At 39.3% G+C, this 20,476-nt stretch overlaps 1 protein-coding gene across 1 annotated transcript in view; it reads right to left on the bottom strand.

Moving 5' to 3' along the window:
- LOC140730332 (ALK tyrosine kinase receptor-like) overlaps positions 1 to 20,476 on the bottom strand; it is a 1,251,709-nt gene that overhangs the window by 41,453 nt on the left and 1,189,780 nt on the right. Inside the window, exons 21-23 of the mRNA XM_073050601.1 lie at positions 19,732 to 19,822; positions 6,601 to 6,665; positions 854 to 983 (exon numbers count right to left, since the gene is read on the bottom strand). Coding sequence (XP_072906702.1) covers positions 854 to 983; positions 6,601 to 6,665; positions 19,732 to 19,822 — 286 coding nt within the window. The remainder of the gene's footprint in view (positions 1 to 853; positions 984 to 6,600; positions 6,666 to 19,731; positions 19,823 to 20,476) is intronic.

The following is a 20,476-nucleotide window of genomic DNA, read 5'->3' as shown; positions in this document are numbered from 1 at the left end:
GAATATGGATTAAAAAGGACTGGAAATCAGTTCCTGGCTTACTTTGATTTTTACTAGATATCAGTTGAGTTAAGTGAAGAGTGACAAGTCCAATAAAAACGAACTATATGAACAGACGTTTGCTAGCTTTGCAAGATGTGGTCAATTACAGAGCGGATAGCTTAAAACCAAACTTTGCAATTAGCTGACTTCTCTTGCTTCAGGCAGATAATATTGGCCCAACCTTAATCCTAAATAAAACATTGAATTCTTTGACTGTCAGGGCACTGAAATTATGTGATGTATTCCGTGCTCTTTTATCCAGTTTCAGTGAATGCTGCAGAAACTGACAACCAATATACTGTAATAAGGATTAGTTAGATTTCAAATGTCAGTGCCTTCATAAGTATATTACCCAGTCTATATAAAATAAAGAACTGCAGACTTCACTTCAATACTTTTTTCTACACTGAAGCTTTACCCTCAATCAGAGTCACAACAATTAAGAGACCAGTAACATCCGACACTTTGCCAAGTGTCAGATAAATGCTAACATTTAATCAGCGTCATCTGGAAATGCATCAGTACCGTGAGGACCCAAATAGAGTTCCTCAATGCATCAACGAAGAAACACCTCAGAGATGATCACTGAGATGTGAAGCAAACACTAAATGCTCACAATCTATGGTGAGGGAAGGAAATTACTAAAATTATTGAAAATCCCGGCATCATCCTACTTTGCCAATAAATCTAATAATGGGCTTTTGACACTGGATTTTTTTTAAAGCTGGTATCTGTCACTCCACAAGATTGATTCTGTTTGTGGAGAACAACTTTCAACAGATATTTCCATTAACATATGTTCGCATCTTACTGGTTTAGGTCGGTATTCTCGAAGGAAGGATTTCATGTCTCCCCCTGTCATCAGCTCCAGCAGAATGAAGCGAGGGAGAGCCTGCAGGCTGACTCCTATACATCGCACAATGTTTTGATGGCAGAACTTACTGCAACAGAAGAAGTACATGTTTAGCATCACAATGAAAAGCATTGACCACTTCAATGACAACAAATCAACTCGCTAGAAGTCTGAGAGAAATGTGGAAACAACTGCACTGGCAGGATTTCATTCATGATAAATTTTATTTCAGCATCTATAGAAACATGCAGCCTTTGAGGTAAAAATGGCAAACTTTAATGAGACAAATGATGTAACATTACAGCTATTTGAAAAGTGTTTTCTTTCTCTGGGAATTGGAAATGTCCAGGTCCAAATGGCTGACATTTCGTGATCAGATTAAGTACGTACATCTCCACTGGTCCGTGTTTACTGGCTTAGGAATGGAGGTGTGTTTGGAAATAGCAAATGTAATTTTCAGAAAGCAAAGAATGGTTGAAGGTTGCAGAAGCAGTCTTGGACAGGCAGACAAACAGCTAGATGTGGTGGGTCAATTATCAGGCAGCTGGTTACATAGGCGAGTGTAGTCCTGTTTGGTGGCACGTATCCACCATGGATGCAATCAACTAGGCACTTGCAATAGTGTCTGAGCTGATGGCATTGGCGCAGATCTTCTTAAAATAGATAATAGTTGAGGAAGTGCTCTCTTTTAACAGAAAATTCCAAAATGTCTAGTAAATTTGATACGGGAATTGAGAATTTTAATTTAAAATGCTTTCCTTCATAGCTCCTTATTCTCTGCTCTAGATTTATATAGCAAGGCATGCCCACAGTTTATCCTATGCCTTTCAACTTGACACCATGTGGAAAAGCTTTCCTGGGAGCTGCTGAGACTTTACAGGTTCAGGATAAATCTAATTTAAATGTGAGTTAAGATATGCTTTAAATGCTCATCTAGAAAGTTGACAACTTCTCTTGAAAGTTTCTTTAGGCTGTATTTAATGTTAATGAAACTCATTGCTATTGCAAGTGGCAGAGTGAGGTCACACTGCAATGCACAGCGCATTCGTCCATACACATTATGAGTAGGGGTTGACCATTCAGCCCTGAAAGCCTGGTTTGCCACTTAGTGAGATCTTGGTGAATCTGACATAACGTCAAATCTGCAATTCAGAAAATCCAATAAAATCTTACATCATGAACATAAGAGATTCTGCAAGTGCTGGAAATCCAGAGTAACACACACACACACACACACACACAAACTGTTGGAGGAACCCAGCAGGTCAGGCAGCGTCTATGGAAATGAATAAACAGTTGACATTTCGGGCAGAGACCCATCATCAGGACTGGAAAGGAAGGGGAAGAAGCCAGGATGATAAGGTGGGTGGAGCGGAAGGAGTACAAGATAGGTGAAGATAGGTGAAGACAGGTGAGTGGGGGAATGGGGGAAGCAAGAAGACGCTCTAGGGAATTGAAGGTTGTTGAGGAGATCAGCAGCATGCCTCATTTCCACCATGGATATTCAGTCTCTATACACTATGTCTCCTATCATAAAGGCCTTAAAGCTCTCCGCTTCTTCCTAGACAACAGACCCGACCAGTTTCCCCTCCACGACCACCCTCCTCCACCTGGCAGAATTAGTTCTCACACTCAACAATTTCTCTTTCAGCTTCTTCCACTTTCTCCAAGCTCAAAGTAAAGCCATGTGCTCCCGCAATGGCCTCAGCTATGTCCGTCTTTTCATTGGCCACGTGGAACAGTCCATGTTTCGTGCCTTCCCCAGCAATGCTCTCCGACTCTTCCTACGTTATACTGATAACTGTATCAGTGCTGCTTCATGTATCCACAGCTTGACCATACCCTTTTCCCACCCTATCTCCTGTAAAAATGCCATCCCCTTTTCCCAGTTTCTTTGTCTCTGTTGCATCTGTTACCAAGATGAATCTTTTTTCCCCAGAACATCCTTCTTCACAGAACAGGGTTCTTTTCAGCAGACAAAGAGCAACATCTGCCTATTCACATTCTCCCTGACTTCCTTTCAGGTGAGACAACACTTCACTTCTGCATCTGCTGGGCTCTTCTCATGTATCCAGTGCTCACAATGCCACCTCCTCTATGTTGGTGAGACCCGACATAGATTGGGCACCTTTGCTCCATCTGCAAAACCAAGTTTTCCCAGGACCAACCATTTAAATTCCTATCCCCCTTCCCATTTTGACATGTCAATCCATAGCCTCCTCTACTGCCATGATGAAGCCTCTATCTGGTTGGAGGAGCAACACTTCATATTCCATCTGGGCAGCCTCTGACCTGGATGGCATGAACATTGATTTCTCAAACTTATCATAATTTTACTGCCTCTTCCTTCCCTCTTCTTCCATTCCCCACTCTGGCTCCCCTCTTTCCTCTTCTCCTCCCATTCCCTCACATTACCCTGTTGCCCCTCCTCCTTCCCTTTCTCCCAAGGTCCGTTCTCCTCTCATATCAGATTCCTGCTTCTCCTGCAGTTTATGTTTTCCACCTCCAGTTTCTTAATTCGTCCCCCTTCCCCACCCACCTGACTTTGCCTATCATCATTCTAGCTTGTACTTTCCCTTACCCCCCTCCCCCCCCACTTTCTTATTCTGGCTTCTCTCTTCCTTTTTAGTCCTGATGAGGGTCTTGGTCTGAAATGTTAACTGTTTATTCATTTCCATAGATGCCACCTGACCTGCTGAGTTGCTCCAGCATTTCCTGTGTGGTAATCTTGCATCCATTTGTCTATCGCTCCCTTAAAAATATTCAGAAAAATCCACTTTCATCACCCTTTGAGAAAGGGAGTTCCAAAGATTCATGATCTCTGAAGAGAAAAATATACTTTATCCTTTCTCTTGAAAGGATGACCCATTACTAATAAATAACCCTTCCCAGATCTAGATTTAGACACAAGAGAAAATATCCCCACATCTACCCTGTCAGGTCCTCTTAGGACCTTAAATGTTTCAATCATATCCCTCTCACTCTTCTACACTGCAGTGGATACTATCCAGCCTGTCCAAACTCTGCACATGAAACAGCTAACTATTCCACATAACAGACTGGCAAAACTCTTCCTTCAATAAAAATAGAGGACATTCCAGATACGGCTGCATCAATACCCTATACAATGGAAACATACTGTTCCTCCCTTTGTATTCACTTGCCCTAGTAATAAACAATGTAATCACGTTACCTTTTCTAATTATACTTGCTGCACCTTCTGGGAACAGCTTCTTCCCCTCTGCCATCAGTATTCAGAAAGGTCTATGAAACGCCCATAACTCTCAATCCCTCTTACATCTTCGCTAATACCTTCAATCTAACCCTCTCCCCACCCCTTCTTAACCACAACCTTTTGTGAATTCCAGACTACATTCCAACCAGCCTGTAAAATCTCATCTATTTATATTGAGTTGGTTATTCCTACCCTCACATTTTGGCTGTGGTTTGGTTATTTAATCTGAGATCAGATCATTAATCACAAACCAGTAAAGAAAGAAAACCAACAATGGACAGTGGAAAAGCCTTGTTCTTATAAAGATGAGGGCACCAAAAACCACTGGAGACGTTTGAATCAGGTTTCTATGCTCAAACTCACTTCAAAATATTGCCGCATTGCTTAGATGACACAGCAATTCCAGGAGTGCCTGAAATCATCCCCTTTGCGAGAACAATCTCCAGGCCAATCATTGAATTTGAGAATCTCTTAAAAATCATCCCTTCTTTTACAGAATCAACTGTTTTGAAACTATTAAAATGCTTTTTATTGTTTCAAGTCGTATATTTTTGATGATTCTGCAGTCCTCATCAAAAGTTCAAAATACATTTATTATCAGAATATGTACATATTATACAACCCTAGGATTCATCTCCCAACAAGGAGCCACAAAACAAAGAAATCCAAAGAAGCTATTTTTTAAAAAAGAGCATCAAACACCTTTTGTGCTGAGAGAGAAAAACACCAAATCACACAAACAATAAACGCAAGCAAATAGCGTGCTGAACTGAAGTTCACGAAAAGTTTGTTCTCAGACCTTTTGTTCAGTGCAGAGAAGAGCAGCGAGCTAAATCGCCTCTCCCTCAGCATGACCGTTCTGATCTGGCCTGGTGCCTAAATCGTCATCCAAACATTGGGTTGTGTCACTTCGATGCTCTTTGGGGCCTGGATCCTGCTGCCTCAGTTCAACCTGTACCCGACCCTTCCGATTTGGCTCAGTGCTTAAGTCAATCGAATGTCGGGTGTTTTTCGCACTGGCAACAGGCCCACTGCCTTGCCTTGCTTCGGTTCTGCCTCACCGAATTGCCTCCAAGCCCAAAGGGATGTTACAGACCATTGCTTGCGGTGGATCAGAGGTGGAGAGGATCAGCAACTTTAAATTTCAGAGGAACTATACTGTGTCCAGTACTCAAGTGCCGTGACAATGAAAACACAGCAGTGCCTCTACTTTCTTAGAAGTTTGTGAAGATTCAGCATGTCATCTAAAACTTTGACAAACTTCTGTTGATGTGCTGTGGACAATATATTGACTGGTTGCATCAAGCTTTGTATGGAAACACCAATGCACTTGAATGGAAAAGCCTACAAATAGTAGTGGATGCATCCCAGTCAATCACGGGTAAAGCCATTGAGCATATCTACACTGAACATTGGTGCAGGAAAGCAGCATCCATCACCAAAGACCCTCACCATCCAGGCCATTCTCTCCTCACACTCCTGTCACCAAAAATACGGAAGCTTCAGAACCTACACCAGCAGTTATTACCCCTCAACCATCAGGCTCTTGAACTGGAGGGGATGAATTTACTCAACTTCACTAACCCTGTCACTGAAATGTTCAATGGACTCACTTTCAAGGACTCCTCAACTCATGTTTTCGATATTTGTTGCTTATTTATTTATTATTATTATTTTGGTTGTTTTTTGTTGTTTCTTTGTATATGCTGAGTATGCCCACAGAAAAACAAATCTTGGGGTTGTATATGGTGAGATATATGTACTTTTGTGGCGACCCACTTCCCAGCGCACTCGAACCGGCTCACAAAGTGGCGTGTGCCGGCATAGAGGCCGGTCCCAAAGAGGGCGCCAAGCCTGCTTCACCAGCAAGGGGAAAAGCCCGCGCGCAGGGACGGGACTGTGAATACGCGCCCCCTACAGCATTCCCGCCCGGGGAGGGCGGGATCAGGAAGGCTTTAAAGTGAAGCCGCGAAGTTTGAATAAACCTCTTTTGCAACTGCAGCTCACCGACTCCATGTCGTTATTTCAGTGCTGCGTGTAGCACACCGCTACACTTTGATAATAAATTTACTTTGAACTTTTGAATATTGATTTACTGTGAATGCCCGCAAGAAAATGAATCTCAGGATTCTTTTCTGCTGATATAAATGTACCCTAATTATAAATTTACTTGAAAGCTATAAATCTGGCAGAGCTTCAGGTGCCCAGAGTAATTGGCTTTCCTTGGCCTCAGTTTATTTATAGCCATCTAAAGGAGTGTTTTCACAGATTCTTCAATTAGACTAAAGGAGATCATGTTTGATTTGCTCATGTCATGGATCATCCTGCCAATATCTAAAAGAAAGTGTTGACTATTGTGTTTTTCGGGGGAAGGGAGTGGATTGGTATGAGAATTGGAGAAAATGAGGGAAGACTTAAATAAAGCAGTAGTTTAGCAAGCAATCTTACTATTTTTTTCAGGTGATCTTACCTGATTATCAGTGCTTCCATCAAGAAATCCAGCTCATCCTGCTCAGAGCAAACTTCAGGCAATGTCTAAAGGGAATAGAAGTTCAGACAAGTGACATTTATCAGTAGAATATAGCATGTTTTCTCCACTACACCCATATATATTACTGTACAAAATCACTTGTTGGCTTGGATAACTAGTGACCAAAATGAGGCTTATTTTGTCCTGCATTGGTAAAGCAGAATTACCTGTTGTCTGCAGATGGTTTTTACACTGGTGCTAAAAGCTGTTCACATTCCGTCCTCAGGGATACTAGCATGTAGCCATTCAATATTATCTCTAAAACCTGCTCATTTTTTGAACAACACCAATCTGCTTTAACTGAAATCATTGACAGTATAGGCACACGTTTTGCTTGTTTTTTTTTTTGCTGACAGCAAGTTGACTATATGTAGTAGCTGGTATGATCTTTGGAATAGACCCTTAAAATGCTGTCTGCTTGCCCGCTATGATGTTGAGCAGGATCACTGAGTTTTCTGTGTTGGTTATCATTCTTTTTAATTTGGATACACAGGTGTGTATTGGTAACAGGCAAAAACCACATTGTCCTTGCATTTCACTAATGTAGCAATTGTGTATGAAGTCAGAGCTGTAAGACTAAATTTGCCAATATCACATAACCTAAGTGTATCATAGATGAGGCGACAATTCTCCCATCACCAGTATGTACTCATGACCCTACGTTATTTTGGGTCTGGGATCATTAGGTCATATGTACAATTCTGGAAGAAACCCCTGCTGCGGTCAACCCAAAAAAACTCCATTGGCAAGAATAAAGAGTCAAGGGGTTTGGAAGCATATTGGCTGTGCACACCATCAAGCAGGATCTTTCAAATATACAATATCTTCCTCCTCTAGTGCCCAAGTAATTCTGGGATGAAGGTACTTGGAGGAAGAGAAGGAAAAGTAGGAGTTTCATCAACAAGGCAATTCTTTGCTGCAACTCAAAAAAGGCTTGTCGAATTATTGTCATTGGCAAATGGTAGAATATTGTTGCCCGTTTTCAATGAGAAATTATAACGCTATAAGAACTAACAGAGCTCAGAACATGAGCCCAGCTCATATACCTACTAGCAACACACATAAATGCTGGAGGACATCATCTGTGGACAGGAATAAGCTGTCAACACTTTGGGTTGAAACCTTTCATCCAGACTGGGAAGAAAGAAGGAAGAAATCAGAGTAAGACAGCAGGGGTAGGGGATGGAGTACAAGCTGGCAGGTAACTGTACATACTAGCTCAGTTTCACCATAAAATAAATGTGATATGTGTTGGAAACCACTGTTTTTAATACTTTTCATAAGATGAATTAATGTAAGACTAAAGTTGTATTTTAATTATTTGTCCTTTTTAATAAACTCATGTATTTTTCTCAATATGTGATGGTCCGTCCTCACTTAATAGCAGGAAGTGGTGTAACAGTTAAAATATCACCTTTCTCATTTTACCACATAATGTAAGTGACTGGTTTATTTTACCTAAGGAATTTTCTTATCTCGGTTATAAAGGTAATGGATTTTTCAGAGGTGCCATCTTTCCTTTTCTTTCATCTTCACATTCATTGCTGTTCACTCATCCCTTTGCTTCATTTCTCAGCAAATTATTTAGTTTGCTTAGTACTTGTATATTTGTTTGTACTTAAAATAAATGATCGTTAAGAGCTTAAGACTGCTCATTCACTCCTGACTCCTGGAAGAACCCTAAGGATCGGAAAATAAACAGAGATCCAACAGATGCACCTAACATTGCAGCTTATTTTTGAATATAGAATCAGGATGTTAAGGCTCATGGAATAAAAATGATCAGTGATGCGCTTGGGCTGTAGACATTAAATTACCCCATCTGTTCTCATATTTGACAGAATGTAGTCAAAGATGGATTTTCTAGCTTTCCTCCAACTTAACTGGCATTTCTAAAGGAATCACTGAAGAGGAAGAAAGTAAACAATTGAGAGGTAAACAACTGATGGCGGGTGGGTGAAAGGCAGGCAGCTGTTGGCAAGAGATTTTGCATTTCAGACTCTAGCCAAGTTGGCAGCTAAGACTATATCATATCCATCAGCACAGCAGAAACAGATAACCTTGCAGTCCGACGAAGGGTCTTTGACCTGAAAGGTTAACTCTGTTTACCTTTCCATCAATGTCACCAGACTTCCATGTGATTACAAGATTTTGTTTATTTTAGATCAATTCTGTGAATATTCTGTTTGTGACAAATGACTTTTGATGTTCTGCATCTATGGTCCATTGGTTTTACTATATCGGAGACAACCTCGTCCCCAGTCCTCCCTCCTGTATTGTTTCATTTTCCATGTTCTACATTCTGAAGGGCTCTTAACTTGAACCATTAGCTCTCTTTCTTTTCCCACAAATGTAACCTGACTCGAGGAGTATTTCCAGCATTTCCATTTTTATTGCATATTATTTTTGTCACGGTAACTTATGGGGACCTTAAATAGAATAATAGAAAAGTCTAACACAGTGCCATAGTGTCCACACCATAGTGTCCACGCCAGCCATGATGCTAAATTAAACTAATCCCATCTGCTTGTGCATGGCCTATGTCCCTCCATTCCCTGACTGTACAAAAATCTCTTCAAAGTACTTGCTTTCCTCACCTTCCCCAGCAGCCCATGCCAGACTTCGTAATTCTCATTTACTGTAGAGTTTTCTTCTCTCAGCTTAAAGACATGCTCTCTTGTATTTGATATTTTTATCCTGGGATATGGACCCTGACTACCTACCCTCTCATAATTTTAGACACTCTCTATCAGGAAGCGCCTCAGCCTCTGACACTCCAGAGAAAATATTCCAAGTCTGTCCTCATAGTAAACCAGGCAACAGCCTGAGAGTGAAGCAAGAAATGATGAAATCAAGTGGGATTGTTGCATTCATGTGGGAAATGCTGATCCTGAGGCGAGAGTTCATCATCTCCCAGGAAAGAATCATGCAGCGTTTGGAAGTTAGAAGGCTGGCTTAGTTGATGGAATCAGTCCTTACAATTTACATCCTGAAGTATGCAATGAGCACTCGAGGCAATCTGTTTCCTTTACATTATTACAGAACAGATTGCAAACATTAGATTATGAAGAAAAAAACTCATGCTGTTATGGTTTACATCCACTGCTGTTTTCGATATTTTAACCAATATTAGTCATTTTCTAAATTCTTTATTGCTGGGAAATGAGGAAGTGCATTCCTAAAACAATTCACTTCCTGCAAAACAAATCAGTTTTGGATAATAACCGCAATGTGATTTTTGAAAGGTAATATCAGTGTAGCCATTATCAAAATGAGCAGCCCTGAGTCAACACTGTTTACAAATGCCTCAGTAAATTCTACCATTAAACTTACACTCAAATCTAATGGGAAGAACTTTTATAACCATGAAATAAAACAAACGAGCTTATTAAAAACAAAACAGTTTTGTTTCACATCAGCAATGTAAACAAAAGCTCTATTAATCTGAAACTCTATTTTGTTTTAATCAGCAATTTACATTAGAAATACCTTCTATAATGCTTTCAAGCAAAATTTCTTGCTGTATGTAAATTCAACTTATGCATTCTTAACATTGGTCTGAAATAGATTAATTTTATTCAACCCCTTTACTCCATTTTGCTTTGGAATATATAAGCCTAAAATCTCTGGAGACGTAAATGGAAAGGAAATTACAGGTAGCCTGTCAATTTCTGATTGTGTGCTACAAGAAGCAAGGAGAACTGGACACCAGCGTCCACTAGATGTCCTTTTGAAAGATGAGCCTTAATGGGGTCAATATGCAAGTGGCTATACTCTGGGCCTAGACAGTAATATTTTATAAAGCTGTTACTTTATAAATTAGAACTTAAATTATATCTACATTCATTGTCTCAAGACTACATGACTCACATGAAAGGTGCATTAAGTGCAAGTTTAAGTCAAGTTCAAGTTCAAGTTCATTGTCATTCAACCCTATACATGTATACTGCCAAAAGAAATGACATTTCTCCAACCAAGGTGCACCACATGGTACATTTACTGCATGAACAATATGATATTATCACAAATAAATTAACAAATAATAAAATATATTCCAGAAGATTGATATTTAGCTTAAGGTCCCATTTACAACACGAGTTAAAAAGTAAATAGTATTAATGCTACTGGTGCTTCGTTCGTGAGGAGACATAGGTGATAGGAGGGAGGTCTGGGAGAAGAAATTGTTTCAGTACTGCTTGGATGCCAATTGTGCTGGTGGGTATTATGGAGGGGTTAATACACTGTTCACATAATCATTTCATTGTGAAGGAGAAACAGGTGTGCCAGACAAAGAAGACCTTTTAAATTATTACCATTGCTATTACTGGTAACAGTCATGTCTGATTCCTTCCCTGTTTGAGATGAGTTTGAACTTGGGGAGATGGTATCTACCTAGCAGCTTCCCTTTATTTTGATGAACAGGGCAAATGTGGAAGGCTCCTTTATCCATTTCTAGTAGAATCAAGGGCGAACAACGGCAGATAAAACTCAATCTGGGGAAGTGTGAAGTGAGACACTTTGGAAAGTTGGCCTTGAAGGCAGAGTACAAGGTTAGTGGCAGGACTCTTAGCAGTGTGGAGGAGCAGAGAAATTTTGGGCTCAAAGACAAATAAATCCCTCAAAGTTGCCACATAACTTGATTGGGTGGTGTGTTGGCCTTCATTAGCTGAGGGTAAGTTGCAGCTCTGTAAAACTCCGGTTAGAACACCATTGTGTTCAGTTTTGGTCACCTCACTAGAGAAAGGATGTGGCAGTTTCAGAATGGGTGCAGAGGAGAATTACTAGGATACCGCCTGGATTAGAGAACATATCTTATGAGGAAAGGATGAGCAATTTTGGGCTTTACAGTTCGGAGTGAAGGAGGCTGAGAGATGATTTTCTAGAGGAGTACAGGATTATAGGAACTATAGCTAGAGACGAGAGCCAGCACCGTTTTCCCAGGGTAGCAATAGCCAATATCAGAGGACATCAGTTTAAGGTGAGTGGGGGAAAGTTTAGGGGAAATGTCAGAACTTACAGAGAATGGTAGGTATCTGGGATGCATTGCCCGGAGTGGTGGAAGAGGCTGATACAAAAGGGAAGAACGTACCAAGTGCATAAACAAGAGCAAAAACAAATGGACAACGGTTTTCTCTTGCATCTTCTGAATGAAATACAAGCCAAAACATTAGATGTCAAAGCAACCAATGATTTGTTGACCTCGCAAACTTGGTGCTTGAGTACGTTTTTCATTTAGTGGTTTGGAAGTGGAGTGGTGTTGAGAGTCAGAAATCTCTGGTGCAAATTCATACAAGTCATTCTTCACCACTACTGTGCCAACAATGATATCCTGTTGGGTATTTATGACTAGCTTCAAGTTGTGCTAACTTTTCTACTATCTAAAAGAAAGCTTAAGCTTGAACATTTGTGCAATTGGAACAGATGTTGTTCTTGTTCAGTGAACTTCACAATCAGCGCACATCAAAGTTTCCAATGCTTTTCTTCATTTCATTTCACAACTTCACAGAACAAATTGTTGCCATTTTATTAGCTTTAGTTTTCTTTATTAAAATAAAACACATTTTTATTAAGATCAACACACAAAGTGCTGGAGGACCTTAGCAGACCAGGCAGCATCTATGGAGGGGAACAAACAGTTGTGTTCATGATTTTTACAAAGGTATTTCTGAACTATATACATCAAATCTACAGATTTTATGTATGGTACCTAAATATTAGGCTGGTTCTTTTTTTTTAAAATGATAATCAAAAGCCAACAATACCAGCACTTGTTCATAGAGTTTCCCAGATTAGGCTTGATAGTCTCTCATGCACAAGTATGAAGCATTTGTTGTAAACTATGCCCTTTGATGCAAGCACCATGCCAACTTCACACTATCCCTTATTGTTTCCTCCAATTATTGTTTTGTTTGTTTCTTTATTTAGAGATACTGTGTGGAACAGGCTCTTCCAGCCCGAAGACCCACACTGTCTAGCAATGCACAAATGCACCTATTTAACACTCGCCTAATCAAAAGCCAATTTATAATGAACAATTAACCTATAAAATGGCATGTCTTTAGACTGTGGAAGGAAGCTGCAGCATATGGAGAAAACGCACGCAGTCACGGCGAGAATGTACAAGCTCCTTACAGACGCCACTGGAATTGAACTCTGAACTCCGACACCCAGAATTGTCGTTGTGTTGCATTAACTGCTACTCAAACATGGTGCCCAATCTCTTAACACTCTATTTCTTTCTTCCGACACTCCCTCTCTCCCTGTCACCATAGCTCCAATTCTTTTCCATTCCTAATATCCCAACCCAATAAAATCTTTGGAGGTCCCAAGCAGATTATATATGGGAAGCTGTCCTAAAGTTTAGGCATACCAAGGGGATCAGTTGAAAGCTGTGGCCTACTTCTGTTTAATGGTTGAGCAGAGGCATGAAGAAATTAAAGAACTGGAGAGTGGGTATTCGGAACTGTTTCACGCAGGACACACATTGTGCGATAATTACATGAGCCATCTGGTAAACATACTGTTATTCTGTTTTACGCTGACAGCTTCTTCACTCTGCTCCCATTATTGCAGTCACCATCAATTGCCAGGCTTAACTTTAAGGTGTTTTGTGTTTTTTTGACAAGGTGATGAGAGAAATTGATGAGGGTAGGGCTGTGGATGTTGTCTGCATGGATTCTAGTAAGATGTTTGACAAAGTCCCTCTTGGGAGGCTAATCAAGAAGATTAAGATGCATGGGATCCCTGGCAAATTGGCTGCTTAGACTCAGAAATGGCTTTCTCATAGAAGACAAAGTGCAGCGGTTGAAGGGACTTATTTGAGGTGGAGTTACGCAGGGATCTGTGTTGGGACTGCTAGTGTTTGTAATGTATATAAATGACCTGAATGAAAATGTAGATGGGTGGGATGATACCAAGATTGGTGGCATTGTGGATAGTCTTGAATACTGGCAAAGAATACAGCACGATATAGATCAATTGCAGATATGTGCTGAGAAATGGCAGATGGAGTTAAACCCAGAAAAATGTGTGGAGTTGCATTCCTTAATAGTGTTGCTGAGCAGAGAGATCTTGAGATCCAAGTTCATAGCTCCTTGCTACACAGGTCGGTGAGGTGGTTAACAAGGCTTATGGAAAGCTTTCTTTTGCTAGTTGAGGCGCTGAGTTCAAAAGTCAGGAGGTTGTGTTGCAACTTTATAAAACTCTGGTTAGGCCACATTTGGAGTATTGCATACATTTTTGGTCTCCTCCACAAGAGGAAGGAGGCTGAGGCTTTGGAGAAGCTGCAAAAGCGGTTTGCCAGGATGCTGCCTGGTTTAGAGGGCATGTGCAATCATGAGAGGTTGGATAAACAGGTTGTTTTCTCAGGCGCATTGGAAGCTGAGGGGAGATCTGATTGAAGTTTACAAGATTATGAGAGGCACAAATAGAGTGGATAGGGGGTATCTGTTTCCCTGGGTTGAATTGTCTGATACCAGAGGGCATGCACTGAAGGTGAAGGGGGTAGGTTCAAGGGGGATGTGGGGGTGTAAGTCTTGTACTCAGAGTTGTGGATGCCTGCAATACACTGCCTGATGTGGTGGTAGAGGCTTTTAAGAGACATTTGGATAGGCACATAGGTGTATGGAAGATGGAGGGATATGGACATGGTGTAAGTAGGAGGGATTAGTGTTTGGGTACAATTCTTACAAACTAAATGAACATACCATTGACTTGCAGATGAATGAGTTGTCCATCACGAAAACCAAAGGTGAGGAATGAACTCTATTTTCTTCTGTCACCCTGTCTTTATCCTTGTCATTCCTAACAATCTTCAAAGCTTTTTAGTATTGATACTGTTTTGTTACTAGTTGACATTTTCTGTTTTTTCAGTTACCTTTGCTAGAACAAAGATGACCTGAAAGCTTCTGTGGACGGAGATTCCAGCCACAACCATCCCAACTATTGATTAATTAACTGTACCTGTGACTATGTTTGATCTGCTAGGTGACAAAATCAGTTTAGTCTGCCAGCTTCCTTGAACTTAATTGCAATGGTGCAAATAACTTAGCCAGTGCTGCAGGCAAATTAACACAACCCAATTGTCTTTTGTTGATTAAGCATGGGCCTACATGACCTCATTGTTTACTTCTTTATAGCAAGAAGGAATATTGGTTAGAAGTTTAACATTGCCACAGACAACTCTGACCCTTTGGAAAGTTCACACTGCTGTGCTAGATAGAGGAGGTTAGCAATAATTTTCTTGGGTCCTGGACAGTGAATATCCATCACAACAAATGCATGGGTGTTGTTTAAAAAGAATGTTAAAAATTGGCATTTGAGAGCTGCACTAGCTTATTAAATGTCAGGGCACTTTATTTCTCTGCCTCTTTTTTTAAAGGAAAGGATGCAGTAGCTCCTGTAATCTTGTCATCTGCAAATCATATCAATAGATCAAGAACTGAAAGGCTCAATTATTCTTAATCATTACTTCAGTATAGCAATTCCCGAATATAACTTTAACCTTGTTATACTACGATGACTTTTGCTCCAGTTTTGTACTTGTAAAAATTGTGTATGATTTTTATGTTTTTTCTTGTGAATGCTGCATATCTGATGCTAAATGCATGTGATGCTGCAGCAAGTTTTTAATTGCATACATATTTACTGTATATTGTGCATATGACAATAAACATGGCTTTGACTTTGAAAATAACATTCACCCATTTCAAATGTGCAAATTAGATGTTGTATAAACCTGAGTCACCAAAAACAATCCTAAAATTGTACAACTCACTTTAAGAAATTACTTTCCCTGTTTCCACCTATTTATGTTGGTAGAATCCAACCTGCCTACCAACAGAATCTTGGGACTAAAAAGCTCATATCTGCTCCCCTATTTGTCCATTGCCAGCTGGGTAGCAGGTGAATGCCAGTAATGTGAATCCTCCAATCAGGAAAAGAAGGTGCTGGTGAAAGAAGGGAAAACAAAGATGAAGAAAGAGAGTAAAGATAAATAGAGGAAGAGAGGAAAGATGGGAAAAACAGAGAGTAGAGATGAGAGGACAAGTGAAATAGTCTCCTGTTTGAGTCCAGTTACTGCAAATATTCTAATCAGAAGCAGGGAACAGGTAATCAAGTTACTATGAAGAAAGAGGGAGGAATATAAAAAAGTACAAGCTTAACTAATGGGGCTAACAACCAACCTGCTGGAGGAACTGAGCAGTATCTGTGGTGGGAAAAGCAGTAGTTAACATTTTGGGTTGAAACCCTGCAGCAGACATAGGACAAAAAGTCGACATGTCTCTGACCCGATGAGCTGATCGTAGCTAGAGTCATGTAAAGAAGTGGCTACATTTAGATATTGGATGCATTTGTTCTAATTTACTAAAATTCGCTGGATTCTTGATAGGGATCAAAGTGACATCAGTCTTTAAGAAAGGTGGGAGAAAGATATCAAGAAACTATAGACTAACAAAAAAACTTCTGTCCTTGGGAAAATCTATTATTAAGACGGTAGTAGAAAGACCATCAAAAAGTCATAAGAAAATTAAACAGAATCAACAGGATTTTATGGAAGGGCAACCATATTTGACAGTTTGCTAGATATCTTTGAGGATGGTACAAAAAGGGTGGATAAAGAGGAGCTGGTAGATGTAGTGTATTTAGATTTCAAGATGCCACATAAAAGATGCTGAAAATAATGTCACACAAGATTGGGGTAACCTAATGCCATAGATAGGCAAGTAGCTAACTAACCAATGACGCAGGATAAAGGATCATTTTTGGATTAGCAACCTGTAATAGGTGGACTACCATAGGATCAGTGCTGGGGTATAGATGGTTGATTATCTATATTAGTGAGCTGAATGAAAGAGTTGAATGTAATATGGCCAGATATGCTGGTGGTAGGTGAGCAAATTGTAGGGATAGCATAAAATCCTTCAGGGGGATAAAGATAGCTTAAATGTGCAGGGGGAAAGATGGCAGATGGAGTATAATATGAAAAAAATGTGGTTATCTAATTTGGAAGCAAATATGAGACATCAAATTATGATTTAAATGAAATGAGATGACAAGATGTGAGGTTCAAGGGGATCTGGGGAACTCTGTACATGAAATACAAATAGTTTTCAGACATGTACAGCAATTAATTAAGAAGGCTAAAGTAATGTAGATTTTGTTGCAGGGGAGTGTGTGATATAAACATAGGGAAGTTTTACTGAATCTTTGCAAGGAATTGGTGAGATCTGTAGTACTATATACAATTTAGTCAGTTCATTTAAGGAGGGATGCTTTTGCATTGGACATAATGCTGAGAAATATTGCTCAGTTAAGCAGTTTGTGTCTGAACTCATTAGAGTTTAGGGAAACAATAGGTGATCTTAATTCTGAGGAGGATTAACATAGTGGATACTGGGGGGATGTTTCACCCATTTGGGTTATTTAGAACTAAGAACTGCAGAGGCACAGATGTGCCACTGAATTTATTCAAGATGGAGAATGATGGACATTTGAATTACAAAGGAATCAGGGACATGGGGAGAGGGTAGAAAAATTGGATTGTGGTCAAAATTAGATTGGTCATGATGTTTTTAAATGGTGGAGTGGAAGTGAAGGATTGATATGTCCTGATGTTCTCACACCCACTACGATGATTAGGACCACAAATTAAAGTGACTGGCACAGAGGTGCACAGTACAGAGATCCTGTGTCTTCTATCTGTGTTGACTGTGTAAAAAAAGTGCAGCAGATGGAAATCCATATGGAGACAGTGTGTTTATAAAATTGATATCCCAGCTGGAACCCCTTAAATCAAGCATGATTTCTGACTTGCAGCATGATATGCTCCTGCTATTATAGTGAATTACAAGATAAAGATTGTCACCCTTTTGGTCTGCTTTCTTGTTGGCAAGTCAAGAATGTGGGCTGCATACGAATAATGACTGGGAAATTATGCAACACTTAAAACACATACAATTGATTTTAAAATCTAGTATACACATTAAAAGTATGCATAAATGTTATTTTTCTAATCTATTTCCTGGGCTGTAATGTTTGATAGAACTAGAAGGCAATACTGCTTCATGCTAACAGTGATAAGTGAGAATAGCAGAGTATATAAAATATAACTGTGTCTGTACTGTCTTTCAGCTAACTAATTAACCTGTCTATCTTCACAAGATCACCAGATAATTATAGTTGAGGAAGGCCAATAAGCTCAAGTAAATCATCCATCCACAGAAATCTTAACATCTTCTACTTAGCATCTAATTTTTCTTAGACTGATTGGCTTCTTAAATGATTAAACAACATTGTTACAAAAGAGAAATTTCCTTTTCTCATGGACAGAAACCATTCCTTTTCCTGTAATTTGCAGACACACAAATGCAGGAAGGGGCTGGATTCACCAAAGAAGTTTATTCCCATTTCTGGTCTGTGATGTAACATTGTTTACAAGAGAGGGGATATTAATAATAATATTTCACAGAAATTACTTTACAGTGGGTTATGATTACTTGGACCATTGCTTAATCAGAGCACCCACTTAATGGGGCATCTCTTAAAGAACAAAAACTAGTTGAGAAAATAGGCAAGATTCCTTTTGCTGATTTAGAACACTATGCCACTTAATTGGAGACTGTTGCCAAACAGTTTTTAACCAGTGTTGGTCGTGTGCACTACGTGGCCATTAAATACTACAGTGTGCTTCAAACAAACAGTTTTTAAATAGCGTGTGTTTGTGTTCAAACAGCAGCGATTTTTGTCATTGATAATTGGTGAGAAATAAGCAGTAAAACACTTCAGAAATGTTTTTCTTACTACAGTTTCAAGCACGCAGGTGTGGAGATGACAGAAATGGTCAGGAGTGAAAATGAAATGATTTCACTACTTTAAGTTAGGAACTATTGAAGAATTTGAAGTAATTGACAATTACCTTGAATTGAGAAAAGGAAAATGAAGATTTGGAAGATGCAATCATTGAAAGCATTGTATGAAGGCAGTCCATTATCTGCACTAGATATTTGCGCTGATTTTGTTCATTTGCAATCCAAAGAATGTGACACAGATGACTTCTTCAGGAACTAATGTGTAGATTTATCATACTGTACTAGTATCAGTATTTTTTCTCATTTGTTCTGTATTTTATTTAGAAAACATAATTTGTAACTCAGTTTGATTTTTTTAAAGTATTTCCATGAAACTTTGGCTTATTGGGACAGTCACTTAATTGGGCAAAAATGGACATGTGACCCAATTAACTGGAATCCACTATATTTATCTGGTGAACATTTGTCCTGTGGCAATGTAAGCAATTGTAGAAACTCAGGGACAAGCACCAAAATCAAATTTTGCCTGTTGAGTAATATTTTAATTTCCTTTACACTGCATAGTAAATTTGCCTTAACCTTTGTGAGCATACTGTTTACCCGAGCTGTCTCAACTCGATTCACATTCAGTCTCCAGAAATGAAATGATGGCACAGTAAATCACTCTATCTTCATCTAAAGGCAGAATAAAAAAGCATGTCCAACTGCTGAACATTGCTGTGAAAGGACTGTGCAAGTCTTGTTGTTCTGAGAACATCCATGAAAACACAAAGCATCAACCCTAGTTGGTGCTAGATTGAATTTTCCTGTAAAATGAGCCAAAATCATCACAAGTAATGCTGTAACAATTGTGGCACTCGCCTCTTTGTGATGAGTTTTCAAAAGCATTTTCCACCACGTTTAACTCATCATAATTTTCAATGAAAGAAAATGGCACAGCAAAGCACATACAGTTGCCCCTTGACTCCTTAGGGAAATTACTGCTTAATAGCATACTGTTGATATAAAAAAAAGTGCTTGGTAAATTCTTTTTGCTTGTGTGGGAGAGCCCACTATTGTCTACACAAATGACATAATGATGTGTTTCAACAAACAAAAGTCTAGGAATGTTTTCATAATCATGTTGCCTCTTGACAAAAAGAAAAATACACCACAGAATGACTGTAGCCCAAATCCCTTTAGAAAATAACAGGACATACTCAGCACTGAGTTGTTGCTGGTTCAGAATTTATGAACCTGTGTGAACTGGCATCTTTCTTACCTTGACAGCAACCTGCAGAGGGTTGGGTTCACCTGGAATCCCTGTAACCTGGCCTTCATATACTTCACCGAAGGCTCCATGGCCCAGGCCACTGTGAAGGGAATCATTATGTCAGTACTTGCCTGTCCAAACAATAATCCACCATTTACAAAATTGAAGCTATGCAACTCAGACCATGTTCTCAGTAGCTGAAACCTTCTCAATCCTCTTGGAATGAAGGTATCACTCAGTGATCTAATATTACAATACGGAATTGCAAGAATGAAACATAAAACCATTTAAATGAACAAAGCAATTTCTATTTTTGAATATGCTTCCACTGAAGTGTCATGATTTTTAAACTGAGATGAATGAAATGCCATTGCTTGACAGATTTGCTTAGACATCTAGCCACAGCACGTAAAGGAAGCTACTGCTCTGAATTCAGATATTTAATATAAATTATTTAATTGCTCAATTTTTTAGCACTAACTTTCCAATTTGCTGCACAATTTAAATTTCTTAGTTCAGATTACTAGGTAATTCAAATAGTTTGTGAAAAAGTGACAGAACTATTAGAGATGGAGGTAAATGATCTAACACCTGACAATAAATTCTCCATGCAGGAAATGCAATTATTAACTTTAATCTAATAATCTGCTTGGGATAAATCTATTAATACTGATAAAATGCCAGGGTTGTAATAGTAGAAAGTTAAGATAAAAAAGAATAAATGGTTGAAATGGCAGTCTCTTTATTACAGACA

This window comes from Hemitrygon akajei, chromosome 7, assembly GCF_048418815.1.
Source record: "Hemitrygon akajei chromosome 7, sHemAka1.3, whole genome shotgun sequence".
NCBI classification, from domain to species: domain Eukaryota; kingdom Metazoa; phylum Chordata; class Chondrichthyes; order Myliobatiformes; family Dasyatidae; genus Hemitrygon; species Hemitrygon akajei.
Note: the sequence above shows the minus strand (reverse complement) of the source record. Positions and strands in the feature narration are given on the sequence as shown.